This window comes from Sorex araneus, chromosome 1 (genome assembly GCF_027595985.1).
Source record: "Sorex araneus isolate mSorAra2 chromosome 1, mSorAra2.pri, whole genome shotgun sequence".
NCBI classification, from domain to species: domain Eukaryota; kingdom Metazoa; phylum Chordata; class Mammalia; order Eulipotyphla; family Soricidae; genus Sorex; species Sorex araneus.
Window position 1 is genome coordinate 25,560,383 of NC_073302.1, and position 25,589 is coordinate 25,585,971.

General features: G+C 49.7%; 1 protein-coding gene across 4 annotated transcripts in view; it reads left to right on the forward strand.

Moving 5' to 3' along the window:
* The window catches only part of EPB41L4B (erythrocyte membrane protein band 4.1 like 4B), a 166,923-nt gene that overhangs the window by 97,543 nt on the left and 43,791 nt on the right, over positions 1-25,589 (forward strand). For all 4 annotated transcript variants that reach the window (XM_055135479.1, XM_055135459.1, XM_055135472.1 and 1 more), the window contains exons 16-17: positions 10,941-11,155; positions 16,066-16,184. In XM_055135479.1, coding sequence (XP_054991454.1) covers positions 10,941-11,155; positions 16,066-16,184 — 334 coding nt within the window. The remainder of the gene's footprint in view (positions 1-10,940; positions 11,156-16,065; positions 16,185-25,589) is intronic.

Below are 25,589 nucleotides of genomic sequence, written 5' to 3' on the forward strand. Positions count from 1 at the left end.
AATCGATCCATGAACTGTCAAGGTCAAGAGGACAAAGGGGACATCAAAGTCCAAGAAAGGCAACAGAGTGGTCAAGAAATATTTTATTCCAAGTGAAATGACTTCAAGAGTTCAGGTTGAGACAAATGGCCCAGAAGGCTTACGAGAACATTTGCATATGTCATTACTGAGTAGGCTTAAGGACACAGAGCACTGATGGCAGCCGAGTGCCACACCAGAAGAATTTGATACGCAAACGTCTACTGTTTCTTGAAAAATAGATTTTGTAAATTGGCCCAATAAGCTTGATTGATACCAAGGGAATTTGGAGAACAGAATTTTTTCTAAAGAGCTCAGTGAAAGAAGTGCTCATGTAGGAATAGCACGGATTCATTCAGAATAAGTTGTGTTAATCTTTCAAGGTTCAGTGTATGCTAAGAATACAAGGACTTTAAGTTGATGATCAGACTTTCTCAGAAACGTGAGATAATCTGCATACTTTATAAGTAAGCTAAGAATGACTGTTAATATGCATTACCGTTCTGGAGACCAATGCATTATGCCAAGGGAAAAAAAAAAAAGGAATCAATGCTGGGAGGGAAGAAACAAAATTCCCAGGAGCGTCTTCTTAAAATACAACTGAATTCCAATTAATAAGAGAACTCAGCAAAGTTGTCAGAAGCCAGACTAGCCAAAGTAGATCCAGTGGTGAAGAGTGGATGTTAATAATTAACATAATTTCATTTTCAATGGCAACAAGATCGAAATAATAGCAGGAATAAATAGGTTCTGTTCCATATCTTTATAGAAAAGTTAAGAATTCTGACTGAAGGACATTTAAAAAGATCTGGGGGTCAGAGAGATAGTATAACTGTAAGGCGCTGACCTTTGCAAGTGGCCAAATCCTTGTTTAATCTCCGCACCACGTGTGGTTCCTAAACCCTGTCTGAGGTCATCCCGGGCACAGAACCAGCAGCATGCCCTGAGCACTGCAACTCTGCAGACCCCTGAGCACTACCAGGAGTGATCAGAGTGGCCCTGAGCACTGCTAGGTGAGCCCTAGGGAGTCCCAGCACTTTGGGACCTGAGCAGCGCCACAGTGCCAGGCCTGAGCATTGAACCTTTGGCTTCCTGGGATGCCCTACCCTCAATAAAAAATATAAAATGAAAAGGTCTCGATACGGGGCTGGAGCTATAGGAGAGCAGCTGGAGCATTGCCTTGCACATGGCTGACCCAGGTTGCGTCCCTGCCATCGCATATGGTTCCCCCCCCCCCCGCCCCACCCCGAGCCTGCCAGGAGTGATCCCTGAATGCTGAGCCAGAAGTAAGCCCCGAGCATCACCAGAGGCGGCCCCGAAGCAAAAATAAATTAAAAAGACACATTAAAACCATCAAAGTGGGGCTGGAGTGATAGCATAGCGGGTAGGGCGTTTGCCTTGCATGCGGCCGACCCGGGTTCAATTCCCAGCATCCCATATGGTCCCCTGAGCACCGCCAGGAGTAATTCCTGAGTGCAGAGCCAGGAGTAACCCCTGTGCATCGCCAGGTGTGACCCAAAAACCAAAAAAAAAAAACCATCAAAGTAGCTAAGACAGTTTGACACTGGTTTAACAATAGGTTGCTGGTTACCATATGGAGAATCAAAGTTGGTCATAGAACATCTGCCTTGTAGGCGTGAAACCGAGAGTTCGATCCCCAGCGCCATCCCATAGGGGCCATGTGTGATCCAGGCGGCTCTGCTCTTTGTGGTCCTCTAAAGCACCACCACAAAGGTGTAACCCTCAAGTGTCTGTGAGCTCCAGAGCCTGCTGAGAAGAGCACAGGGCACGGTGGCCAAGTTTGGTGCTCTGAGAGCCTCACTGCCACGTGTGGGGGCATCTCCCATCAAGTGTGTGCCATCCCCAACACCAGGGAGCGGCCGCCAGGAGAGAGGGGCGGAAGATGAAGCACTCAGAAACCACCGCAGGCAGATACTGTGCAGTAGTGATGGGCGGTTAGGAAGACAGAAACTACCCAAGGCGTTTCTTGCAGAAGGAATTTAATAGAGGCAATTGGTTCAGGAGGCTGAGGGATGAGAAGCTAAGTGAGACAGCGCAGAGACGGCCAGGCCTCGAACCTGCTCGTTATCACTCCTGACCCACCAGGGATGGAGGCGGGTAGCAGTGGTGCAGAGCCCAAGAGCTGGGGGGCTCAGAGCTGCTGCCAGAAGCATCTCCTGAGGTCCAGAAATACCTTGACGGGGCCCCCATGGGTGAGACCTGCAGAGAAGTGGGGCAGGAGAGGAGGGTGTTATACAAACAAGATGTGCATTTTCTTGTTTCTTTTTGTTTTCTTTTTGGGTCACACCCGGTGATGCACAGGGGTTACTCCTGGCTCTGCACTCAGGAATTATACCTGACGGTGCTCAGGGGGATCATATGGGATGCTGGGAATTGAACCTGGCTCGACCACGTGCAAGGCAAACACCCTCCCCGCTGTGCTATGGCTCCAGCCCCTGTGCGTTTCCTTGGAAACGGAGCACCCCAGGGATGGCAAAGGATAAATCTGGGAGCACGGAGGAAAGTGGGGCCTGGTGGAGGAAACGGCATTTTCAGTCAGTGTGGTGGGGAGGAGCGATTCCCTGGCTGTGTTGGGAGCACGGACTGGTTCTTCATCTCAGGGGAAAGGTGAGCTCTTACTCCCTCCCACCGCCACCCCGCATCCGCCTCCATCCCTCCCCTTGGCTCCAATCCTAGTGATGGAAACCCACGGCCTGCTCCTTCTTAGCAGAGCTCCTGTCACTTGCCCAGGACTTGTTACTTCACCGTGAGCAACAAGGGTCCCAAGGAGCCCAAATATTTTGACCCTGGCGCAGTAGTACAGCGGGTAGGGCATTTGCCTTGCACGTGGCTGACCTGGGTTCGATTTTCAGCATCCCATATGGTCCCCCGAGCACAGCCAGGAGTAATTCCTGAGTGCAGAGCCAGGAGTAACCCCTGAGCATCGCCAGGTGTGACCCCCCCCCCAAACACACACACACCAAAAAAAAAAAAATCAAATAGTGGTGGGATGCATCGGTGACTAGTTCAGTGCAAGTGCCCCAGGGAGCACTATTGCTCAGGCTCTGTGGTGTGATGCCAGGGACTCCCCAGGGCACTTGGGTGGTGGTCAGGGGCCTCCTGGGATGCATCCGGTGGTGCCAGGGCTCAAACCAGAGTCGACTCTGTGCAGAGGCTTGACCCTGACTCTGTCTCCAGCCCCGTTTTAATCCAGTCTGCGTGAGCCAGGCCCCTGGTGTGTGCTCACTGCTCTTCTTTGCACCGCAGGCGGCCTGAGGATTTGTGACAGGGCCAGCGTCCATCCCCACGGCACTTGCCGCCCTGTTGGGAGGACAGGTGTCTACCAGGGATGTCTCGGGCAGTGGGGACCTGGGGACGATTTGGGGTTTCCCCCAGGAGCACACTTGCTGCTGAGGCAGACGGGGGCGGGGGTGGTAACAGATGGGATTATACGGGGCAGCTCTCAGGAGTCCCAGATGGTGCCCCAGGGCCAGCCAGTGACTGCTGTGTGACCCGGCCACCTCATTCCCAGGACTGTTCTGTTTCTCCGGAGAAGAGCAGGAAGGCTTGCCAGGGCCAGTGGCTCAAAGCCCTGGCTGTAATTTTTGTGTTTAGGTCACATGGCTACGAGAGTGCTCAACGTTTCTGGTACTGATGTACAAAGTCACTGCACCCCTCCCACCCCCCCCACCCCCCGCCGAAGAGCTCGAGGCCGTCCCCGTCTAGTCTGATCTTCGTTCCGCCACTGCTTAGTAGTCAGTTTTGTAGTCCGAGGCCAAGGGTTGCCGTCGCTTGTCCCTGTGTGTTCCCTTGATGTCACCAGTGCTCTTTGGGTCTAGAGGGAGATGATGTTGCTGATCTGGGCCAGGGGACCAGGCATTCCTCAGCAACTCTTTTTTTTTTTAGATCAGCTTTATTAAATGTAAGTCATACGGCTTACCATTCACCCGGTGAAATGGTGTCATCACCGGATCTGAGGGTGTTTCCAGGGTTACGCAGCCATCCCAATAATCTCATTTCGGAAGGTTTAAAAAGTGATCTGGTGCCCCCTGAGTGGTCACCGCCCTCTTCCCCATCCTAGGGAACTCCCAGTTGACCTGCATCCATCATGGTTTCGCCCTTCCCAGACATGGCACACCGTGAAGTGCCCTGTGGGTGGCCTTTTGCGTCTGGCTTCCTTGACTTGGCAGATTTTTCAAGGTTCGTCCAACCACGCAGCGTGGAACATATTCCCTTCCATTTTGTGACTGAACGATATTCTAGTGAATGGGTTTGCTAGGTTTCGCGCCTCCGTTCCTCTGCTGGTGGGCATGTGGACTCTTCCTGCCACCGGACAGTTATGAGTCCTATAGCCATGACTGTTCAGGTGGAAGTTCTTGCAGGGACATGCTTCGTTTCGCTTGAGCACCTCATACCTGGGAGTGGACTCACGGGGTCATGGAGTGATTGTACTTGGACTTTTTTGCAGCCACACCAGACTGTTTTCTGAAGCACCTGCCCTGTGTTGCATTAGAAATGTGTGTGTGAGTGTATATGTGTGAGTGTGTGTGTTTGTGTATGTGTATGAGTGTGTATATGTGTATGTTGTAAGTGAATATGTGTGAACGTATGTGTGTGAGTGTGTGTATGTGCATATATGTTAGTGAATGTGTGAGTGTGTATGTGTGTGAATGTGTATGTGTGTGAGAGTGTGTGTATATGTTGAGTGAATGTGTGTATGTGTGAGTGTGCAAGTGAATGTGTAAGTGTATGTGTGTGAGTGTGTATGTGAGTGTGTGTATGTTGTGAGTAAATGTGAATGTGCATGTGAGTGTGTGTATGTTGTGAGTGAATATGTGTGAGTGTATGTGTATATGTGTGAGTGTGTGAATGTATGTGTGTATATGTTTGTTGTATGTTGTGAGTGAATATGTGTGAGTGTATGTGGATATGTGTGTATATGTGTGTTGTATGTTATGAGTGAATATGTGTGAGTGTATGTGTATATGTGTGGGTATGTGTGTATATGTGTGAGTGTGTCTGTGTTGTGAGTGAATATGTGTGAGTGTATGTGTGTGAGTTGAATGTATGTGTGAGTTTGTGTGAATGTGTGTATATTGAGTGAATATGTGTGAGTGTATGTGTGTGAGTGTGAGTTGAATGTGTGTGAGTGTGAAATGGTGAGTGTGTGTTTGAGTGTGTATATGTGTAAGTGTGTGTATGTTTTGAGTGAATGTGTGAGTGTGTATGTATATGAGTGTGTGAGTGAAAGTGAGTGTGAGTGTGTGTATGTGTGACTGTGTGAGTATGTGTGTATGTGAGTGTGTATGCCAAAACTTGGTTGAGCTAGAGAGGGCATGTCTGAGCACTCAAGTCACTCCAGGTCTTGTTTTTGAAGGGAGAGAAAAACCTATTTATTTTGCTCCATGCTCATTACTCCTTCCCTTGCTCTGGTCACGGTTGTGGTTGTGGATTCTGGAAGATTATTCTGAGTAATTATACCATTATCATCATCATTCAAAGAACTATCATAATATCATTAAATAATAATAGTGCATTGCAATGATTAAGTTATTCTGAATAATGATCCCATTATTCAGGGTGAAAGCCCGTTTGATGGAGCACCATGCGTTTGGCAAGCTGGGGGTCAGGGAGGGGACACGTTCAGGAATGTAGGGAGGATTCGGCCGGATGGAGGTAACCCCCCCATCCCCCCAAGGCTACAGCGCTGGGCCCTGGACAGTCGCACCGTCCTGGGTGGGTGAGAACACCCACCCCACAAGGAGCCCAGACTCCCCTGAGTTAGAATGGGCAGAACAGAGTGAACAGAAGTTAGAGAGCTAGCACAGGGCCAAGGCGCCTGCCGTACAGCGTGGCCAACCCCAGGTGGGAGCCACAGCACCACAGATGATCCCCTGAACCCGGCCACTGGTCACTCCTAAGTGCAGTGCCAGAAGAGCCCCGAGCTCAGGTGTGACCCAACCACCAGCCCAGAACCCCCTCAAAAATAAAACAGAGCTGTAAAAGCAATGCTCTCGGGGGCCCGCTGGTGCCTGCAACGCTGGCATTATACCACTGAGCCACACCCCGTCCTGCGCTGACCATGCCAGTAAGTTTGCCACTTTCTGTGTATATATATTTTTCTTGATCTACTTTTTATTCTGCATTTCTGCGACATTAAAAAAAAAAGAAGAAGACAAGGGGGCTGGAGCGGTAGTATAGCAAGTAGAGCATTTGCCTTGCACACAGTTGACCCGGGTCGTCTCCCCGAATCCCATATGGTCCCCTGAGCACCACTAGGAGTAATTCCTGAGCCCAAAGCCAGGAGTAACCCCTGAGCATCGCTGGGTGTGACCAAAAAAGCAAAAAAAAAAAAAAAAGGAAACAGACAAATGCTTTTTGGGGGCCAGGGGAGATAGCTCAGTGATCAGCCGGTACAGAGAACCAGCTTCAAACCTGGCATCCCAGAGCCTCTCTCCCTCCCTTCACCCCCACCCTGCCCCCACCCCCTGCCACTCTCTGCCGTTAAACACTTCCCTCTCTCTCCTGAGCAAGGCTCTCCACCCATGACGTGCCTTTAGTCCTCTGGGACTTGAGGAAAAAGAAATCTGTTGCTCGCCCTGCCTCAGATCCTGCCCACACCCCCATCCGGTTGCTCTCTCTCCCTTCCACGTTGTTCTGACTCGTGCTTGCTAACCTGACAGGTTTGGGAGGCATGTCCAACAGTGCTCGGGTGCTGCTCCTGATTCTGTGCTCAGGGGTGGCTCCGGGCAGTGCTCACGGGGCCCTCTGCAGAGCTTGGGAATACCGAACCAGGGCCAGCCAAAGCTTTTCTCTGAAAATAAAAGAAAAAAATTTTTTAGGGGTTGGAAAGATAAGGGGATAAGGCACCCGCTTTGCTCGAGGCTGACCTCACTGCATCCCCAGCACTCATGTGGCCCCCTGAGTGCTCCCAGGAGTGACCCGGGAGCACAGAGCAGAAATTGGGGGCAGCTCAAGCCTTCACCACCACCAAAAGCAATTTTTTTTTTTTTTTGCTTTTTGGGTCACACCCGGCGATGCACAGGAGTTACTCCTGGCTCTGCATTCAGGAATTACTCTTGGCGGGGCTCAGGGGACCATATGGGATGCTGGGATTCGAACCTGGGTTGGGCGCGTGCAAGGCAAACGCCCTACCTGCTGCGCTATCGCTCCAGCCCCCAAAGTAATTATTTTTTAAACCCACATTTTCCTTTTCATGGAAGAGAATGGTTTAATGCACGGTATGAATACACACAGTTCTAGACAGTGTCTGGTGCAAATACACGGTTTCAGACATGTTTTAGACATTGGGTGGTGAGGGGTAAGGCGCTCCAAGGCACGGGAGCCCCGCTTGGCTCTAGGACAGGGAGCGCTTTTCTCTCGGTTTCCCGTGTGAAACCGTGGGGGACACCCTCGTCACCCCATTCAGCCGGGATCAGAGCTGGCACGGGAGCCAGAGTAGCCGACAGCAGCCCTTGAGCCCCGGCTGGCACAGCGCCCCCTCGTGCCCAGGGCCTGACCTGCAGCTCTGCTGCGTGGGAGCCCAGCACACGCCCCCAGGGGCCATCTCTGGACTTCTGCAGGTGGGCAGGCGCCACAGCCAGGTGTGTGGAAATACACACTTGGACTTCAAATACTCAGTTCACTCAAATACACACGAGAGGGTGGGGAAGTCCCCTCGCAGCCCCACTGCCGACTGTGTGCAGCCTCCATCAGCACAGCGGCAGGAATGGGGCTCGCTCCTTCCTTCCTTCCTTCCCTCCTTCCTTCCTTCCTTCCTTCCTTCCTTCCTTCCTTCCTTCCTTCCTTCCTTCCTTCCTTCCTTCCTTCCTTCCTTCCTTCCTTCCTCTCTTTTCTTTTTTCTTTTTTCTCTCCTTCCTTCTTTCTCTCCTTTCTTTCTTTCTTTCTTTCTTTCTTTCTTTCTTTCTTTCTTTCTTTCTTTCTTTCTTTCTTTCTTTCTTTCTTTCTCTCTCTCTCTCTTTCTCTCTTTCTTTCTTTCTTTCTTTCTTCCTTCCTTTCTTTCTTTCTCTCTCTCTCTTTCTCTCTCTCTTTCTCTCTTTCTTTCTTTCTTTCTTTCTTTCTTTCTTTCTTTCTTTCTTTCTTTCTTTCTTTCTTTCTTTCTTTCTTTCTTTCTTTCTTTCTTTCTTTCTTTCTTCCTTCCTTCCTTCCTTCCTTCCTTTCTGCCACACTAGTAGTGCTCAGGGCTTACTCCTGGCTCTGCACTCAGGGATTACTCCTAGAGGTGCTCAGGGGATCATATAGGATGCCAAACCCAGATCAACCAAACGGATCGACCACGTGTAAGGCAAACTACCTGTTGTGCTATCTTTCTGGTCCTGGGGGCACGTTTCTTCAACTATTATTATTATTATTATTTGTTTTTTGGCGCACACCTGGAGGTGCTCAGGGCTTACCCCTGTCTCTCTGGTCAGGAATCACTCCTGACAGTGCTCAGGGGACCATTTGAGGTGTCAGGGTTGAATCCAAGTCCACTAGTGAGCAAGGCAAGCACCTTACCTGCTATACTATCTCCCTGAGTCCTAAAAAGTAATTAAAGTATATGTTTATGTATTACATATTTACATATAACATATATATATATTTAATATATGTTATACCCCAGGACAGATCTCATCTAGAAGGATGAAGAATTCTGGTCATGTTTAATTCTCAGACCCACTCCCACTGGCCCCTAAGAGTGAATGTCAGGGCTGGAGCAATAGCCCATCGGGTAAGGAGTTAGCCTTGTAAGCGGCCAACCCAGGTTCGATTCCTAGCATCCCATATGGTCCCCAGAGGTGATCACGGGGCCAGGAGTGATTTCTGAGTGCAGAGCCAGGAGTAACCCCTTGCATCGCTGGGTGTACCCAAAAAAAACCCCAAAAGAGTGAATGTCAACCTCGTACGGACAGCAGGGATGGGCCCTTTCCTAAGAAAGTGGAGTCTGTCCCAGGATGTTCCAACAAAACTTGACTCCCTGCCCTGAACGTGCTCCCCATGTGTGATGACACCATCCCCAGCATCTCCCCTCCTTCCACCTCCCCTCCCTACACCTCTCTCTCTCTCTCTCTCTCTCTCTCTCTCTCTCTCTCTCTCTCTCTCTCTCTCTCTCTCTCTCTCTCTCTCTCTCTCTCTCTCTCTCTCTCTCTCTCTCTCGGCTCCCTTAGCGCCTCGTTCCAGTGTGATTGTAACTGCCGAGCTCACGGTTTCCATACTGGGAGTGAGCTCACGGGGTGAGGGCAGCGTGAAGACGGGGCAGGAGGAGTCTGGCGTACAGAAATGCGCAGAGAGCAAGGTTGAAATTGCACCAGGATGTGAGACATTATCCTTCGAGCTGGTGTTACGGGTTGGAAGTCTTCCTGGAGGCAGGGTGGGGGTGGGGGCACAGGTACCTTCGAATCGCTGAGAGGAAGCGGGAGAAAGAGCGTGAGGGAGCAGAAAGCGGTGGGAGGGGCCAGGATGGGGAGCATGTAGGAGGAGAGGCCCTGGAAGGCGAGGGGGCAGGGTTGGGTGGGGGGCAGGCAGGAGGGATCCAGAGAGAAATCTAGGTTTTGCCGTGTCATCCCAGACTCCTCTTGGGGGAACGGAAAGTGAATGTGAATGGTAGTGGGTCTTTTTCTGCAGGGAAGGCTGATGGTCTTCCTCAGGGTTCCAAAGAAGCTCTGCCTTCAGAGGGTTTAGAATCACGCGCAATGCAGTGGAGAGGCACTCGTGCCCCTTGCGGAAGGAGCGGCTGGCGCGAGGCTGTGATCAGAGCATCATTCCAGCGCCTGCTCCCGGGAGGATGGGCTGCAGGAGAGAGCAGTGGCAGGGAGAGCTAAGGGTAGCTACTCGGTTTGAGGGTCTTCGTGGGAGATACGGGGCTCTCAGCTAGGTCAGGATGGGTCAGAGTGGGGTGGGGAGTGTTGTGGAGGTCGTACAGCAGTGGGGCACTTCCCTTGAAGGTGGCCAACCCGGGTTCTATCTTCAGCACCACATACCAAACCCCACCCCACCCCCCGAGCTGTGCCAGGAGTGAGCACAGAGGCCGAGCGCTGCTGGGGAAGGCCCAGAGACCCAAAGAGAAAGAATGAAGAGGAATAATAGGAATTGAAGGAGGGTGGAGCGTAGCACTGACAGATTGACATTGACAGTTCAGTGTAGTGGAGTGGGCAAGAGGAGGAGAAAAGTACGTTAGGTCTGTGTCGTTGCATCTGAGAATATCAACAGATTGTATTTCTCTGGTTGCTTTTTTTTTTTTTTGTCTTCTGAATTGATTTTTGGGCATTGCCCAGAGGTGTTCTCAGACCACTCCCAGCTCCTGAAAATGCTCGGGGGACTGTCCGGTTCCTGGGATCTAACATGGGCCTCCTATATGCAATGCACTTGCTCTGCCCATTGAGCTATCTCTCTGGCTCTGTGATTGCTTTTTGGTTCCTCCTTCATTTAAAGGACAGCTTGTGGTTCTGTTTCATTTTTTTTTTTTTTTTTGCTTTTTGAGTCACACCCAGCAATGCACAGGGGTCACTCCTGGCTCATGCACTCAGGAATCACCCCTGGCGGTGCTCAGGGGACCATATGGGATGCTGGGATTTGAACCCAGGTTGGCCGCGTGCAAGGCAAATGCCCTACCCGCTGTGCTATCACTCCAGCCCCTCTGTTTCATTTTTTAAGTGTGTATATCACTCGATTTCGTTTCAAAGTTAAGAGTTGGTTTGATTTTTATCGTTTAGGCTCTAAGTCTGATAATGTACTCATTCCCACGGTAAAGTCTCTCATAGGATATACGACATTTTGCTTTCGGCGAGAGCACTGTTGCCTCTGTGCCCTGTTCGGTGATGACCCTGTGGATCCGTTTGTCTCGAATGCTTAGCGGGCACCACCTAAGGTACACCCTGGAATATCAAGGCGTCTCTAAATCCTGCCTCTGACCCCCTCCACAGCTACCCACTCCCTGCCTCAGGGCTCGGCAGTGCCGACAGGCTCCCTTTCGGCATCGAGGAGAACGGGGGTACGCCCTTCGCGACCAAAGCACCGGGAAGGCACCACCACCACCACCACCAGCATCAGCACCAACCAAACTACGGCCTCTCGCTCACCCTGGAGAACAAGGAAGGGCCCTTGAGGTCCCCGAATTCCAGCAGTAAACCCCTTCCAAGTGAGTAGAGTGGCCTGGGCAGGCATGGTTTCGCCCAGGCCCCCCAAAGAGTGCCCCTGGGGGTGCAGAGGAGACCGAGGTCATGTGGGTGCCGCTTACCAGAGCTGGGCAAGAGCAGACGGGGACCTGGTGCACGGAGGCAGGTTTGGGGATGAAGGTTTCGTGTCAACTCTCATTCCCTCGCCGTATCTTTCCTTAGCGGTTCCTGGCTTTTGGTGCAGACCCAGGTAATGCACACTCAGAAATGGGCAAGATAAAAAGGAGGGGGCAAGGGGCCAGAATCTCCACTCTGTCCTATTTCTGGGACCCCCCCCAGATCCATGTGAACAAGCTTAGACCCCGGTGAGAGAAGTCAGGGGAGGGGAGAGTCGGTGCCAGGACCTCGTGAGCGTGAGGACAGAGTGACTCCAGGGCTGGTCAAACTAATTTTTAAAAAGGCTACTTGGATTGGGAACGTCTGTTCACAATCACGATCACGAAATCCCGTTAATCACCGATTTCTTGGGCGGGCTCAGTAACCTCTCATTTTGTCCTTTCCCTGAGATCTTAGAAGTCTCTCTCGAATCAGCCCTCCCAATGATGTCGATGTCACACTGGGGGCTCTTTCAGGGTCAGGGGAATGAGATCCAGCTTGTTACTGGATTTAGCATATGAATACACCATGGGAAGCTTGCAAGGCTGTCACATGTGGGCATGAAACTCTCAGAAGATTGCCAGTTTCTCCCAGAGGGAGAAGTAGGCTACAAGATACTTTCTGTGAGAGCACTGTTGCTTCACAGACGTGCGCTTGTGAGAGCTTGCTTTCTAGTCTCTGGATGTTGGCTGTTGATGGGATTACACACACGTGGGTTCCTCTACCGGTACCTTCATGCGGTCCGAACTTGTGGAGAGGGGCCTCCAGCATGGCTGTAGCTAGTTCTGGTGGTCTTCGGCCGCCGGGAGCTCTGCTCAGGGTGGGGAGGGAAGTTGGAGACCATCCCCTCCGAGGGGCCCCGGGGAAGACAGCCAGGTGTGCGGGCAAGAGACTCTCTGCCGGGAACGTCTGTTATGTCTGTTATTTTATTTTCCCAGAGATTTACTGTTATTACTTTGCTGTTGTCGCTGTTTGGGGCTAACTCCAGAACAGTGCTCAGAGCTTACTTTTGGCTCTGTACTTGGGGATCCCTCCTGGCAGGCTTGGAGGAACCAGATGATTGCCAGGGATTGAACCCAGTTTGGCCACATGCAAGGCACAGACTTTACCCACTCCTCTCCTAATCTCTCCAGCCCCTGTTTTTGCTGTTCTTTTTCACTGACTTGGCCCAGGAGAGACTGGAGGGATGGCACTGGTCCTCCGTCCCAGGTGGCTAGGCGGAATACTGAGATAGAGGCCAGAGGCAGGAGGCTTAGAATCTGTGGTCAATATTGACTTTTTTGGTAGTTGTTGTTTGGGGGTACCACGTGTAGTGGTGCTAGAAGTCTACCCCTGGCTTTGTGCTTGGGTGGTCATGTGGTACCCAGGATCCAAACCCGGGGCCTCCTGCTTGCAAAGCCTGCCCTCACCCCACTGAGCTATCTCTCTGGCTCTCCTGTGGTCACAGCGGAGCGAAGCCCCTCGGGGGTTCTGGTTTTCTCTCTAGAGAGAGGCACGAGATGATGGAGTCTTTCCGCCCTGAGAGCTCACGAGTCTGTAAAACAACCAGCAGGATGAGCCCTGGGGTCCTCACCTGGAGACCAGAAGGAAAAGTTCTGGTCTTGCTGAGTCAGAGTTAGGAAGTCAGCATCGGGGCTGGAGCAATAGCACAGCGGGTAGGGCGTTTGCCTTGCACGCGTCCGACCCGGGTTCGATTCCCAGCATCCCATATGGTCCCCCGAGCACCACCAGGATTAATTCCTGAGTGCAGAGCCAGGAGTAATGCCTGTGCACTGTCGGGTAGCACTGTAGCACTGTCACTGTCACTGTCATCCAGTTGTTCATCGATTTGCTCGACCGGGCACCAGTAACGTCTCCACTGTGAGACTTGTGACTGTGCTTGGCATATTGAATACGCCACGGGTAGCTTGCCAGGCTCTGCTGTGTGGGCAGGATACTCTCGGTAGCTTGCCAGGCTTTCTGAGAGGGACGGAGGAATTGAACCCAGGTCGGCTGTGTGCAAGGCAAACGCCCTACCCGCTGTGCTATCACTCCAGCCCTGCATCGTCAGGTGTGACCCAAAAAAGAAAAGAAAAGAAGTCAGAATTGAGTTGGTGTTGAAGAAGCGGGACTAGCCTTTCATTCCCGTCCATACTGCCCTCGCCCTAGACTTCCTCTTCTCTTTGTGGAGCTCACTGTGACGGCCTGCCAGGGCCCTTGCCCCTGCACAGCTGCAGACAGTCTGCCCGGTGCCCGGAGACTTTTCCTTGGGCTTCAGTCCTGAGATAAGGCCCGCATTTCTTTTTTTTTTTTTTTTTGGCTTTTTGGATTACACCTGGTGATGCACAGGGGTTACTCCTAGCTCTGCAGTCAGGAATTACTCCTGGTGGTGCTCAGGGGACCATATGGGATGCTGGGAATTGAACCCGGGTCGGCCTCGTGCAAGGCAAATGCCCTACCCGCTGTGCTCTGTGCTACCGCTCCAGTCCCATGGTCTGCATTTCTTTTTTTTTTTAATTTTTTTCTTAGTGAATCACCGTGAGGTGCAGTTGCAGACTTACAACTTTCCGTGCTTGTGTTTCAGTCATACATTGCTTGAGTACCCATCCCTCCACCAGTGCCCATCCTCCTCCACTGATGATCCCAGGATCCCTCCCACCCCACCCCACTCCATCCCCCCCATCCCACTCCATCCCTTCCCCTGTGGCAGGGCATTCCCTTTTGCTCTCTCCCTCTCTCTTTTGGGTATTGTGGTTTGCAATAGAGGCATTGATTGGCCATTGTGTTTGATCTATAGTCAACTTGCAGTGCCATCTCCCAACCCCAGCGAAGGCCCACAAGTCTTTGCATGGCCCCACACAGTTCTTCCCTGACCCCGCTAGTTCTCCAGCCTCCCCCTCCCCCACTTCTCTCCGGATGCCAGCCTCTGGGAAGTGCTCTCTCTCCCCAGAGCTGGCGGGGCCTCAACGCTGTCCTGGGCGAAGCTTCCTGCATATCCCTCAGGGAGCTGCCCCAAGGTTGTCAGTGACTTTCTTCAACATGCTTCCCCCCCCCCCGTCTCTTAGGAGGGGCTTCCCTCTTTCCTAGAGCAATTAAGCAAAATACTTGTATCATTTTTGAATTGCTTTTTCCAAAAATAGAACTCATGGTTCTTATTTTTCCCTTTGAGAAAACCCTGGATCCTCCTATCAATTCCAGGTGTGCGCTACAGTTTGCCATCCATATAAATGTCTGTGATGCAAAAGTCTTCTTTCCGCACCGCTGTACAGATGGCCTCTGCCCAGTTCACCCCTGTTGCCCATAGCCCCTTCCCTGCTGGGAGCCACAATTCTGTTATCTGTATCGAGTTTGTTTCTTTGTGGGCTGATTGAGTCTTAAAAACATTCCCATAGAAGGGGCCGGAGAGATAGTCCAGGGGTAAGGTCACTTGCCTTGCATCCCCACCCCTGACTCTGGTTCAAATCCCCTGCACTGCTGGGGTGACTGGTGAGCACAGAGCCAAGAGTATCGGCCCCGATGACTGCTGTGTGGTTATCCGTCTGGGTATCCCTGAGAGTGCTGGAGGGTGGGGGAGTCGTGTGGGTGAGGGCCTCGTGCAAGCAAGGCATCTGCGCATCTGCGTGGATGCTTTCAGCCTTCTCTCCAGCCTCGGGCTCATCCTCAGCCTCTCGTGGTCTGAGCTTGAGTTGTCTTCACATCTTAGCTTGTAAATAGTCTGCTGCGAACGTGGAAGCACGGGTATATCTCCAGTTTTATTTTCCTTGGATAAATTCCCAGACGTCAGCTATCTGGCTCGGCAGCGTGGTCATATCGTTAGTTGCTTGAGGAGCCTCCATGCTGTTTCCCAGAGCGGCTGCGTTCACCTTTCCTTCCTCTTTCTCAGGATGTCTGCACAGCTGTCTGTCTCCCCCTCCCCTAGACTGGAGTTGTGACTCATTCGTCTCTTTAGTTTCACCCCCCCACCCCCGCCAGAGCCCGATGGTTACCAAGCTTTGGCACGAGGTTTCCCTGGGGATCAATATTTAATACTAATGCATTATCAGGGAAATACAAGCCCGCGTGAGGAGTGATGTTTAGCTTCTCCAAAGTAGCCCAGAAATCAAAATCAATACATTTTATATGGTTTCCCCGGGGCATATTGACATGCCTATTAGTCCAAATGTGGAACTTTTCAGTTTGCATAGTGGTTATCCATTTACAAAACATTTTCATGTATATGACCTCACTTTGTATTCGTGGCAGTCCTGTGAGGTCAGTTATTTTACTTTTACTGAAAGAAAAAAAATTCAGAGGGGCCGGAGCGATAGCACAGCGGGTAGGGCATTTGCCTTGCATGCGTCTGACCCGGGTTCGATTACCAGCATCCCATATGGTCCCCCAGCACTGCCAGGAGTAATTCCTGAATGTTGAGCCAAGAGTAATCCCTGTGCATTGCTAGGTGTGACCCAAAAAGAAAAAAAAAATTCAGAGAGGGCAGCAGATAGATGCACCCACCACCAGGAATGGCCCTGAGCACAGACAGAACTGGGGCTAAGCCAAGAGCACAGCTGGGTGTGGCCCAAAGCAAAACTACAAACAAATAAGTAAATACATTATATTTTCAATTTATCTCGGAGATGTAGAGAGACTGCGTGTCCAGGGCCACCCAGCTCGTATGCAAGGGAGTTGGGTGCCGAAACCTTGACCTATGATGTGATCAGACTTCATCACAGCGGGGGTGCACTCAAGGAATTGGGGGCTCGGGTGGGCCAGAGTCATTGTTTGCGCCTCCTGACTCACGCGTCGTGCTCCCTTCCAGAACTGAGTCCAGGCGCGCCTGCCCTGTTCAGCGAAGCTGCAGCCCATCTAAAGAAGCTGGAGCTGGAGACTGTGAAGGCTGCCGGAGCTTGGCCTGCCCTGCACATCAACATCAACAAGGTGCCGAGAGCCAGAAGGGGCGGAGGGGCATGTGCCAGGGCTCAGCTTCCCACCCCACCCCTACCTCCGATGCCCACCCGGCTGCCTGGTTGTAGCAAACCAGGGGCCCTGGTCGTGGAGGGACTCAGCTCCAACTCTGCTGACTTTTTATTTTTATTTTTATTTTAATGAATCACTGTGAGATAGTTACAGACTTACAAGCTTTTGTGTTTCTGTTTCAGTCATACGATGTTCGAGTACCCATCCTTCTACCAGTGCTCATTCTCCACCACCAACGTTCCCAGTATCCCTCCCACCACCCCCACCCCTTCTTACCCCCTGCCTCTGTGACAGGCACAATCCCTCTTTCTCTGTCCTTTTGGGTGTTCATCATCATCATCATCATCATCATCATCATCATCATCATTATCCCATTGATCGTTGAATTTCTTGAGTGGTCTCAGTAACATCTCCATTCATCCTAGCCCTGAGATTTTAGATGCCTCTCCTTACTCGTCCTTCCCAACCATGCCACATCAGAGGCTCTTTCAGGATCAGGGGAATAAGACCCAGCATTGTTACTGGTTTTGGCATATGAATACGCCATGGGGAGTTTGCGAAGCTCTCCCATGTGGGCAGGAAACTCTGGGTAGCTTGCCAGGTTCTCCCAGAGGGAGAAGTAGGCTATAAGATGTCTACTTAAAAGCAAGGTTCCGGGAGCTTGCTTTTAAGTCTCTGGATGTTGGCCACTTGGTGGGATTACACGGTGCTGGGGGCAGTCCCTGGGTGTGACCACCTAGCTGCTGGAAAATGGGAAATCTGGGCAGAAGAGGCCCTGTGCCAATCCGAGCAGGCTTGGAGGTCTCAGGCTCCAAGTATTATGGTTGGAAATGCAGGCACTAAGTAGCCATCATGTTTGGTCCATAGTCTACATTTAGCATGTGTCTCCCATCCCCAGTGAGTCCTCCAACCATCATTTACTCAGTGGTCCCTTCTCTATCCCAGCTGCCTTTTTCCCAGCACGTGAGAAATGGAATACTATGCAGCTGTTAGAAAAGATGAAATCGTGAAATTTGCATATAAATGGATAGACACGGAGAGTATCACGTTAAGTGAAATGAGTCAGAAAGAGAGAGACAGACATAGAAGGACTGCACTCGTTTGTGGAATATAAAATAACAGTAGAGGAGACTAACACCTAAGGACAGTAGAGACAAGGGTCAGGAGGATGACTCCATCTCTGCTGACGTTTCTGCTCGGCGTGTGTGTCCCTGCAGAGCTAGTGTCCCCTCGCCTGCCTTCTCGGTGGATTCTAGCAGTCGGCGTTCGGGGCTCGGCTGTCACTCAGGCCTGAGGCTTCTGGGAAGCCAGAGCTCTCTCCCCGCTTTCAGACGGAAAGTTTCAGGAGAGACATGTCCGTGTTCAGCCCTTGCTCTTCTGTCCCTCTGTGTGAAGCTGCTGTAACAAAATCCCTCCAGCTGACGTAAGCAACAGACGTCACAGGTCTGGAGGCCAGAGAGTTCAAAAATCAAAAGTCCTTGATGACTCATTTTTCTAGTGAGGGCTCTCTTCTCGGCTGGCAGATGGTTGCCTTCACCCTGCAGCCTCCCTGGCCAGGAGAGAGCTCGTTCTTCCTCCTTAGAAGGTCACAAATCCCGTCATGGGGGCTTGACCTCCTGACCTCACCTAAATCTAATTATTCCTAGGACCAGCGATGTGGCTCAGCGTTAGAGCAATTACCTTGTATGCCTGAGCCCCTGGGTTTAATTTCTAGGTGGATTTTAAGAGTCAAGACAAAAAGGGGGGGTGGGGTGGGAGGCTAGAGCGATGGTAGAGCAGGGAGAGCTTTTGCCTTGCACGCAGCCAACCGGGGTTCGAGGCCCAGCCTTCCATATGGTCCCCTGAGCACTGCCAGGAGTAATTCCTGAGTGCAAAGCCAGGAGTAACCCCTGTATATCGCCAGGTGTGACCCCCTCAAAAAAGCAAAAGAAAAAGACAATAAGGGGGTGGCTAGAGCAATAGTACAGCAGGTCGGGTGCTTAACTTGCTTGCAGTTGACCCAAGCTTGACCCCCAGCACCCCATATGGCCCTCCAAATGCCATCGGGGTGATCCCTAAGTGCAGAGCCAGAGGGAACCCTGAAATACTGCCAGGTGTGGCCCCAGAGCCAACGAAACAAAACAAAACTAGGCGGCCAGAGCGACAGTACAACAAGTAGGGCATTTGCCTCGTGTGCAGATGACCTGAGTTTGATCCGTGGCATCCCATACCGTCCCCCCTCCCCTCCGCCCCAGCACCTCCAGGAGTAATTCCTGAGTGCAGAGCCAGGAGCAAGCCCCAAGCTTCACAGGGTGTGCCCCCAAACAAACAAAAGCAAACAAAACTTCCCAAAGCCTGTCTCCACGTACGATCACAGTGGAGGGCGGGCGGGAGAGACAGTGCAGAGAGGAAGGCGCTGGCTTTGCATCATCCGACCTCGGTTTTATCCCCAGCAGTACATATGGTCCCCCGAGTCCCTCCAGGGAGTTAAGCACCGAGCTAGGAATAGCCCCTGAACACCACTAGGTGTAGCCCAGAACCCCAACCTCCTTACCCCTCCTCCCCACAAAAGCTATCACGTTAGAGGTTATGATTGGTGGTATGGGGTGTGCACTCAGAGATCACTCCTGACAGGCTCAGTGGATCCTAGGAGGTTCCAGGGGTCAAACATAGGTCAGTCGTGTACAAGGCAAGCTCTTTACCCTCTGAGTATCTCTCTGGCCTTGGGAGGTTAGGATTTTAATATATGAATGAACAGGGCACAAAATTCAGTTCATACCACTCTCTTCCTCTCATTAAATATGTGCCTGGAACATAGCAGATTTTGAGTAATTGCTGATGCAAGAAAAGGTGAAATTAAATAAGGATGGGAGAATAGGACAGTAAATAATTTTTGGGGGGGTGGGGGGAGTACACCGTCTTCTTTTTGAAAAATGTTATTATCATGGAGACCACACTGAGCGTTGCGGGAGAGGGGCCGGTGTCAGACAGTGGCCAGGATGGTACCCGAGGGTGTTCATACAGAAGGCACGTGATCTATCACTTGCACCACCCTCCTGACCCCCTAAACCATGTTCTTATGTGCACACTGGCAGCCTTATTGATAAGCCAGATTTTATCTTACAGCTGTAGCATGCTGGTGTTGGGTTTCACCTGTTACTTTATTCAACCATCTCAACATCTGAGATCCCGGGGAGGGGAATGGCTCTCCGGGATCACAGCGCAGGGGCTGACATCTCTCACTTCTCTGTGTCCTTTGCTCCCCAACGTGCATCTTCATTTCCTCCACCAGTGACACGTGGGGCTCTCAGCTTCAGCAACAGGGGCATTCAGCGCTGGTAACTCTTCGGGGATTGGGAGGACTCTGCATTGTGGGATATTCTGTAGCTTCCCTAGATGCTGGTAGCTCAGACGCCCGCCTCCCCCGTCCAGGTGTATCAACAAACATCATTGACTCCCAAATTTTCCAGATATGTCCTGAAGGACAAAATGGCTCCTAGTTGGACACAGCGAGATGTATCATTTATTTATTTATTTATTTAATTAGTAAATCACCATGAGGGTACAGTTTCAGATTTACATGTTTTCATGCTTGTGATTCAGTCATACAATGCTCGAGTACCCATCCCTCCACCAGTGCCCATTCTCCACCACCAATGATCCCAGTATCCCTCCCACTGCCCCACTCTATCCGCCCCAACCCCACCCCGCCTCTGTGGCAGGGCATTCCCTTTTGTTTGCTCTCTCTCTTTTGGGATGTTGTGATTTGCAATAGAGGTATCGAGTGGCCATCGTGTTCAATCTATAGTCTACTTTCAGCGCACACCTCCCATCCAGAATGGGTCCTCCAACCACACTTTACTTGGTGTTCCCTTCTCTATTTGAGCTGCCTTTTCCCCCAGCATGTGAGGCCGGCTTCCAGGCCATGCAGAATCTGGAAAAAAAAAACCCGAGTGCCCGAAAGCAGATGACTGGTTAAAGAAACTTCGGTACATCTACACAATGGAATACTATGCAGCTGTTAGAAAAGATGAAGTCATGAACTTTGCATATAAGTGGATCAGTGTGGAAAGTATTATGCTGAGTGAAATGAGTCAGAAAGAGAGAGACAGACATAGAAAGATCGCACTCATCTGTGGAATATAAAATAACAGAATGGGAGACCAGCACCCAAGAATCGTAGAGATAAGGAGCAGGAGGTTTGCTCCATAGCTTGGGAGACGTATCATTTAATTTTTAAAATCTTCAAAGGAAACAGTCTTCTTTACCTGTGGGTTTTGGCTCCCATCCTAACGCTTAGCTTCATAAGAAGGAATAGGAAGAATTTGGGGGCTTTGACCTCAGAGTAACCCCTCTTCTTATCTATGCTGGTGAGCACAGGGGGGTTACACCTAGGCAGACTAGCTGCCCCCCCAGCCCCATACTCCACCTTCCCCTCCCTGGCACACCTTGCATACACCTGTCACCCCTCAGCAGGGCAGAGGAATGTCCGTTTGATCATGAGTGGCCTTAACTACAAGGCTCCGCCCACCACTTCCGCATCTTATATCACTGTCCCTGAGGGCCAGCTGTGGAGAATTTCTCCTGCAGGATGGCACCTGTATTTATGCAGTCAACAAATACTTATTAAACCCGCCCAATTCTGGTTGCTGGAGAGTCAATCCAGTGTAACCGACAGCCTCTGGGTTGAGCTTACTCTTAGTCTTGTGGTTTTCAACTTTTCTTAGGCAATACATACAATAAATGTCTCTAATAGAGATCTTCCTAGGGGTTAATACATACTTAAAATGTATTTCAAAGCAGTACAGCATCAAGCAGCAGAAAACTCACAAACTGTAAATTATACATGCCATGACTATTGTTGGCCCTTGAGAATGGCTTGCTCTGGGTTCAGAGGATAGATGAGACAGCCTTGGGTTGTTGAGCATTTCCTTGGAGCTGAAGCAATAACTTGAGCTCTTTTTCTTCTCTCCGTGAACAAATATATCAACAAGCAAGTAAGATAGATAGTGTGGTTTTCGACCTTCCTGCCCGCACATGGATCGGTGCCAGTTCATCGGTGTAAAAGGCTTGAAAATCACTGAGCTAATGCTATCAAATAACCTTGACTCAATGCTAACACATAAGTATATGATGAGTTCTTATCATTAATAAAGCGTTCCTTGCAACAGACTCATCACTTATCCCAATTGGGAACCAATAATTTCAAAGATTTAAAAGTGTTTTTCCAGTCTCGGAGGCTGGGAATCCTTCTAAGGAGTAAGTACATTCCTTTTCTTTATTTAAGAAGACATACCCACTGCCCGCTTCCAAAGTTGTACCCAAAATAATCACAGGGATTTGAATCAGATTTCAAATGTGTAAACAGTATGTACAAACAATTTTAAAATGCATCTAATCATTTGTTTATCCTCACATGACATCCCCAGATGGATTATTTCTAACTCAAAAAAAGCAAAGCACAATTTTCATTCATTTGTATGTTATAAAATCTGTATCTCCATATTGAATGATCAAGCATATTTCCACAATGCAAAGGGAACATAAAATGCAAACTATGGTCATATAAAAGAGAGAAAGCATAGCCATTTTTGGAACCAATTTTTAGGCCAGAATTGTAGTTTGGTAGTTATCCAGATGTTTTTCTACCACAAAACACCTCTTGTGCTTCAGATAATAATAGTCAAATATAATTCATTTAATAATGGTCAGGTTTTCCAGAATTTTTATTGGCCTTCACCTGGATCAATTCATAGAGCTGAACATTAGCTCTTGCTTTGTCTAGATTGAACAGGAACAAGCCCGCACAGGTTTTATGTCCAAGAAGCATTTCAGAATAACCGAGTTCAAGGGGAAAATCAATGCTGAACTTTCTTTCTGTTCTTATTTTAGCAGCATTTCATTTTTTAAAAATAGGTCTTCGGTCATTACTGCCAATATAACTACATTCCCTTAAGCAATTGTGAGAAACCTCAGTGGGCTTTAGAACTTCCTATATTTTGCTATATTATTCATAAAAGTTAAATTTAATTTAAGAAGTAACTCTTGGGGGTGGGAGTAATAGTACAGGTGGTGTACAGGGTGCTTGCCTTGCCTGCAGATGACCCTGATTTAATTCCTGGCAATCTATTATGGTCCCTCAAGCCTACCAGAAGTGAGCCCTGAGCACTGAGCCAGGAGTAAGACCTGAACATCACTGGGTGTGGTTCCAATTTTTTTTAATTAACTCTTGGGTCCCAGAGAGGTAGTACAGGTATTAAGGTGCTTGCCCTGCATCCACTCATCCCAGTTCAGACCCCCCATCACTGTATGGTCCTCTGAGTTCTACGTGGAGTCACTCCTAAACACAGATCCAGGAACAGTCCCTGAGCACCACCAAATGAATCCCCCCCAAAAAAAACCCCAAAGAAATAAAAATTAACTCCACATCAATAAAAACACCCTTCACCCTTTCTAAGAGAGATACAGACATAGAAAGATCATGTCTTTCTATGTCTGTGTTTTCCAGATTCTATAGGAAATCTGTGGAATATAAAATAACAGAGTGGGAGACTAACACCCAAGAGTAGTAGAGATAAGGACCAGGAGGTCTGATCCATGGCTTGGAAACTGGCCTCACATGCTGGGGGAAAAGGCAGCTGAGATAGAGAAGGGAACACCAAGTAAAGGATATTGGGAGGGCCCATTTGGGTTGAAAGATGTGTGCCGAAAGTAGACTATAGACCAAACTCGATGGCCACTCAATACCTCTATTGCAGACTATTACACCCAAAAGCAGAGAGAACAAAAGGGAATGCCCTGCCGCAGAGGCAGGGTGGGGTGGGGGTGGTGGGACGGATATTGGGAACATTGGTGGAGGAGAATGGGCACTGGTGGAGGGATGGGTGAACAATCATTGTACGACTGAAATGCAAACACGAAAGTTCGTAAGTTTGTAACTATACCCCACAGTGATTCACTAATAAAGTTTTTTTTTGAAAAAACACCCTTTCTAGTAGTAAACAATATAACAGGATTTATGTCACATGCTAAGTTATTCTAAAATGATATGGTAAACCCCGTCTTTTCAGATAAATAAGTTTTGGGGTCTTTGCCAAGTCTCCCGAGATAATGATTCCTATCCAGTGAGTCGGTTTACGTCCAGCTTGATGGCCGTTTATTTTGTCGATGTATGCGCCTTCTAACCAGAGAACCAAAGACTCTGACACGAACGAGCTGTTCCCATCTTGCTTTCTCCTTTAATTGTGATAATGATCTTACAAAGAAATAAAGACGCCGAGAGGTGAAGGGGCTCCTCAGGACTGAGTGGGGAGGACTCTTGCTGTGGAGTCCCCAGTTCCTGGCTATGAATCTTGGCTCTTTCGTCGACTTTCTGAGTCCCCCTGGGCAAGGGACTCACCATCTCTTCGCATTGTGTCTCGTAATTAGAAAACAGGGACAGTCCTAGAACCTGCCTCCCAAGAGGATGGTTCAATGAGAGGATTCCACGAGCGTAGGATGCGTTTCACTAGTCGCTGGCCCCTAGTAAATGCTCAGTAAGATAGGAACTCCTGGCATCAATTTTCAGTCATTTAATCGAGACCCCACCCGGTGGTGCTGGGGGCTGGGGTGGGGACGAGCACATGGAACTCAGGGCTAATAAACACGTGCTCTATCGCTTCAACTATCTCCTCGGCCCTGGTGATTTTCAGTTTGAGTTGTCTCCAGCACCACCACCATCATTATTATCATCATCTTGTTTTATCTGAAACATCTTTTAGAGAGGCTATATCCAAGGGCACTCAAGAGCCTGGGGCTACTCATAGTCTGGCCCTGGGATTACCCTGGTCACACTCTGGTCTTGAGGGTCTGTGTGATGCTAGGGGGTTGAACCAAGGACTTCAACTATGCTTTTATTCCTAGCCTGTGCTTTTATTTGTGAAGGGGGAAAGGCACACCTGGCTGTGCTCACTCTTAGCTCTGCACTCAGGGATCACTCCTGGTGGGGCTCAGGGGACCATACATGGTGCTGGGGAACCAGCCGGGCTTAGGTGCATGCAAGACAACGCTCTACCCATTGCACTGTCTCTCCAGTCCTTACACACTTTTATTTTCTGTGGAGCTGATAAGGAAAAAGCCAAGATTCAAATCCATGCCTCTGGCTCTACTTTTCTTGTTGTTGCAAAAAAAAAAAAAAATGCTGCGTTTTCCTTATTCTACCCAATGTTTCCTTCTCTGGAGATCCCACTGGGAAAATTGTTTCTGTGCCCTTTTCTTTAGTAAGTGAGGTTAACCAGCCATTTGCATTACACTCCCCCTAGCGCTTTCATAATACTTCGCCCATGTGTATCAAGGCAGTCAACAGAAATTTTGAAGTAGTAAATGAAATTAGTTTTGGAACTTGCGGAATTTGAAGCCTTTAAAAGTGTCTTTTTTTTTTTTTTGTATTGCTGCCCTTCCATTTTGTTGTTGTTGTTGTTGTTGTTGCGGTGAGCTGAGATCATATCACACACACACACACACACACACACACATACTTGGTCATGATGCTCATACACTTTTTGTAGCCATGTTCTGGAGATCACGCACTCCGCATCATCCATGGCAGTGCTGCTGGGATCACAGTGGGAGCACACAGCACATTGGCAGGGATTGAACTCACAGCCTCATGCTCACCACGTGTCCGCTGAGCCGTCCCTAGAACATGTTATTCTTGTCCTGGCACATGGTCACTGAGCTACTACATGGAGACTTGACTTGAACCTGTTGACTTCTAGACACTTGCCTCTTCCCATCCTAACCCCATGGCATTGTAGCCTTCTTCACTTCACTCCTGTGCCAGGCACTGTCTTAGCAAAGGCCACAGTAGGCTTCACAAGCCCTAAGGCAATCTGTTGTGAACGGCTGTGCAATGTGTCCCAACGCAAATGATGCCGGATTCTACAGGTGGATGAGTATTTTTTAAATTTTTTTTATTGAGTCACCATGTGGAAAGTTACAAAGTTTTCAGGTTTAAGTCTCAGTTATACAGTGCTCGAACACCCATCCCTTCACCAGTGCACATATTCCACCACCAAGAATCACAGTATAGCTCCACCCCATCCCCACACACCCCTAGCCCTCCCCCACACCCCTAGTCCCCTTTACACCCCTAGCCCCCCCCCCCCCGCCTGTGTAACTGATAAATTTCACTTTACTTTCACTTTGATTGCATTCAGTATTTCAACAAAACTCACTATTATTGTTTGGAGAGTCTCCCCCCTAAAGTTGGACCTGCTGAAAAGGAAGCATTTGATAATTTGTTTTCCATTGCTGAGAATGAAGAGGTATGAGGTCGAGTGACAGCAGTTAGTGGCCTCACGGTTTTGGGTTTCTGTATTTTAGTATTTTAGTAACTAAGTCCAGAGA